Source organism: Eimeria mitis, genomic scaffold (genome assembly GCF_000499745.2).
Source record: "Eimeria mitis Houghton genomic scaffold, Emh_scaff696, whole genome shotgun sequence".
Taxonomy (NCBI): Eukaryota; Apicomplexa; class Conoidasida; order Eucoccidiorida; family Eimeriidae; genus Eimeria; species Eimeria mitis.
The window spans coordinates 5,183-8,382 of record NW_013575056.1 but is presented as its reverse complement, the minus strand read 5'-3'; the positions used below and the strand labels follow the sequence as shown (position 1 = coordinate 8,382).

Below are 3,200 nucleotides of genomic sequence, written 5' to 3'. Positions count from 1 at the left end.
CGCCTTCGGTGCGACTTGAAAACTGTACAGCAATGATGCTGCTCTGCTGCAGGGGTGCTGTAGTTATGTTGCCTTTTAACGGCTTTGAGGTTTTTGACGCTGCAGAAGCTTCGCCTGTACTTGCGCCGGAGTCGTCGATCTGCAGCGTAGAAAGCAGAGCAATGCATTACAATATTCGGTGCAGCGCGGATGCTTGCAGGCCTTCGCTGCCCACTGAAGGGAGACCGGCTGTACGCTCAGCTGCTGGAGACGTGGCAACACGAGGAAAGAAAAATGCAGAGGTCGCGGGCTGGTGGTTGTCTAGAGACGACAGATCAGGAGGTGTTCATACGCCCGAAAGAAGTTGCTACTTCGCTGCCGTTGCATCTCAAGCGAATGCAGTGGAGGACGTTCGCAGGTGCGGCTTCTGTCTGCTTCCACTTCATAGCACGCCTGTGTGCTTCTTCCGCTAGTGATGTTTATTTGAAGCCCTGACTCTAAAGCCTAAACCATAAAACCGTGAGAGCCAGCACAAACACCCTTACAACTGCAAAAGGCTAGAGGAACCACAAGCGAAGACCTTCTGCATCTTATCTGCTGTGCACAGGCAAAGATGTAACTGTGGATGCGCCGTTAGGAGAGAATTTAATTACCACACTGAAAGCATGCGGCCTTCCGACCCGCCAAAATATTCAGGAATACATGCGGGGTTGGCTCTCTCGTTAGCATCTGCATCGATGCCACCAGCGACAGCGACGACCATGTACGAAGTTTACAGATTGGACACATAAAGAAGGAATATGCTGCTAGTTAGTGAACAACGAGAGATGAAAAGACATCAGGAGCATTTCTTTCTGTATCTTTTATTAATTGCTCTTGATTTGATGCATGCGAACATATGGGCGAGAACAGCGTGTTGGATTTAAGTGAAATATCGTTCTGCATCCAATTCCGACAAACGGGACAGTGAAGAGAAATACGAGACGGAGAGATTTTACCACATGCCAGTATACTAAGGTGTATGACTCTAGCTGAGACAGTACCACACTACTAGAGACGCGTAGGTAGTAAAGATTTTCGACAAGATCTGAATATGTTTGGATATCGCCAGTAGCATGGTTTTATAAAGTTTATGCAAGTGCTTATACCTGTGTGCTCACTGTTTACCGATGTCCAAGTAAGTGTTTTAGAACTGTCTACAGTGTCAATGCGCGCAACGAGGGGGGCTTGGGCGTTCTTGCATCTGTAGTTGCCTTTTAGTGAGGTGCGTTCCAACGCGTGTCTATCCGCCACCTCGCCCCCAGCCTCAGTCCCTGGGGCCGCCGGGCCCCTGCCGCCCCGGCATGCGAATAAGATCGAGGAGTCTCTTTACAGTGAAGGCATGAGAGGATACCAGAGCTTCTGAGGCCGGCTTAGGGGCAAAGCACGTTAAAAAGTAATAGTTTAACATACGAAGGATCTGAAGGAGGGAAGAAGGCAACTTGGAACGCAATCCTGAATTTCCAGAGTGTGTATTTCCCTTCATCACATTCACAACTTTTCTGTTTCCCTTCAGGAAAGAGTGAATATGAACTTTGGAGGCACTTCTGGGCGTGACAGCCCATTAAGCTGGGAATTTTAGTGCAAATAGGCATTGTGGTTTGATTGAGAGGTTTCCTTCGGATGCATGGGTGAACTTCGACAGCCGTTCCGCAACCGTCGTGCCACAACGCCCCATACATGTGCCCACACCATGTGTAGTGCGGCCCACTACATTGGGGTGATCGTATGAGTTGGTTTAGAGAGGCAAGGACAGTATTAGGTAGTAGCACTACGAAGACGAGTGGCATTGCATGCGACTCGATCCACGTGCAATAGGTTTGTTCGGGTAGCGGCACAGAAAAGCTCAACGGGTAACCAGCGCATCTATTGCGAGTAGCCAGTTACACTGGCGCTCCAAGGACAGGTAGCTGGCCCAGGGCAGCAAGGCTCCTGGGAAAAGATCCCTCTGCGGAAGCCCGGCCCAGAACTGGATTTTTACCTAACAAGTTTTTTAATTTGTAATAAGATTCCAGGTTATTTGACACCTGCCTTACCCCTCCGAGTAGTGCTAAACTAGAGTCAGTTTGCTAGTTTTGTATTCGGCTAGACGCCCCTATGGTACAGTGTGTATCAGTGGTATTGACAGATTTTGGCGTGGACGATCGGAAAATGGGAAGTATTCTTTGCCACAACGTTTCGAGAGTTGAAATTTGACCTTATTCAAAGCCCTCTAGGCATACCCAGAGGTCCCCTGNTGCCACAACGTTTCGAGAGTTGAAATTTGACCTTATTCAAAGCCCTCTAGGCATACCCAGAGGTCCCCTGCAGAGTCACAAGGGTAATGCACCCTACACATTACCTGTAATGCCTGGGGTTCTGAAGGGCAGCTCCAGAACTAGCTGGAAGTAAGGCACAATGCCTTAACACTGAAAAAATGATAAATGAAGTTGTTTCTGAACGATTAATGAATTTTTTAATAAGGCAAGGAAGCGGGATATCAGGAATTTCGCCTCTAGTCAACGGTACGACCAGACGAAACTCGGACGGCGCGTTACGATGCTAAACGAGTGGATGGAGTGAGAAACCCTACCATGTAAACCCGGAAATTAGCTACATATGGAAATAACAACCAGAACATGTGAGAAAATAAGTTTTGCTGGTGTATGGTGGTGACCGTTTGGCAACGCAGGGGCGCTCCCCGGCGCAGTCCCGTGTCCACTGCACGCACATTGACCTGGTGAAGACCATCCCCACGCCTGTTGCAGCCGCTCGTGGCTGCTACGNGTCCACTGCACGCACATTGACCTGGTGAAGACCATCCCCACGCCTGTTGCAGCCGCTCGTGGCTGCTACGCTCTAGAAGGCTCTAACACACAGCTGCTAAACTGACTCACGTGCAACGTGTATACTCAAAATATAATGTTCAATCCATAAACGAACTCTTCTCGCTAGCGAATGAATACAATTATCTCCGTGTAGTGCCGGAGCACTACTTCACCCCGTCCTTCTGTATGGAGATGAGGGTGGTGATGAAAACCATATTGGCTTTATTTATACAGCTTGGTTTTGTGATAATGAAAAGGCCCCACTGGGTGACAAAATGCAGCAACTATGTTGCCACCACGGCCATGTAACAGCTAGGGCGCAGTCCCTACGCCGACGCCTCGGGTGCAGCAGCACACCCTATCGATGCTCGCCTT

At 49.2% G+C, this 3,200-nt stretch overlaps 1 protein-coding gene across 1 annotated transcript in view; it reads left to right on the top strand.

Annotated features, from left to right (window-relative positions):
• EMH_0020060 (RNA pseudouridylate synthase domain-containing protein, putative) overlaps positions 1-770 on the top strand; it is a gene marked incomplete at both ends in the record, with an annotated part of 3,605 nt that extends 2,835 nt beyond the window's left edge. The window contains 2 exons of the mRNA XM_013501484.1: positions 53-397; positions 587-770. Coding sequence (XP_013356938.1) covers positions 53-397; positions 587-770 — 529 coding nt within the window. The remainder of the gene's footprint in view (positions 1-52; positions 398-586) is intronic.
• Positions 771-3,200: the final 2,430 nt, after the last annotated feature.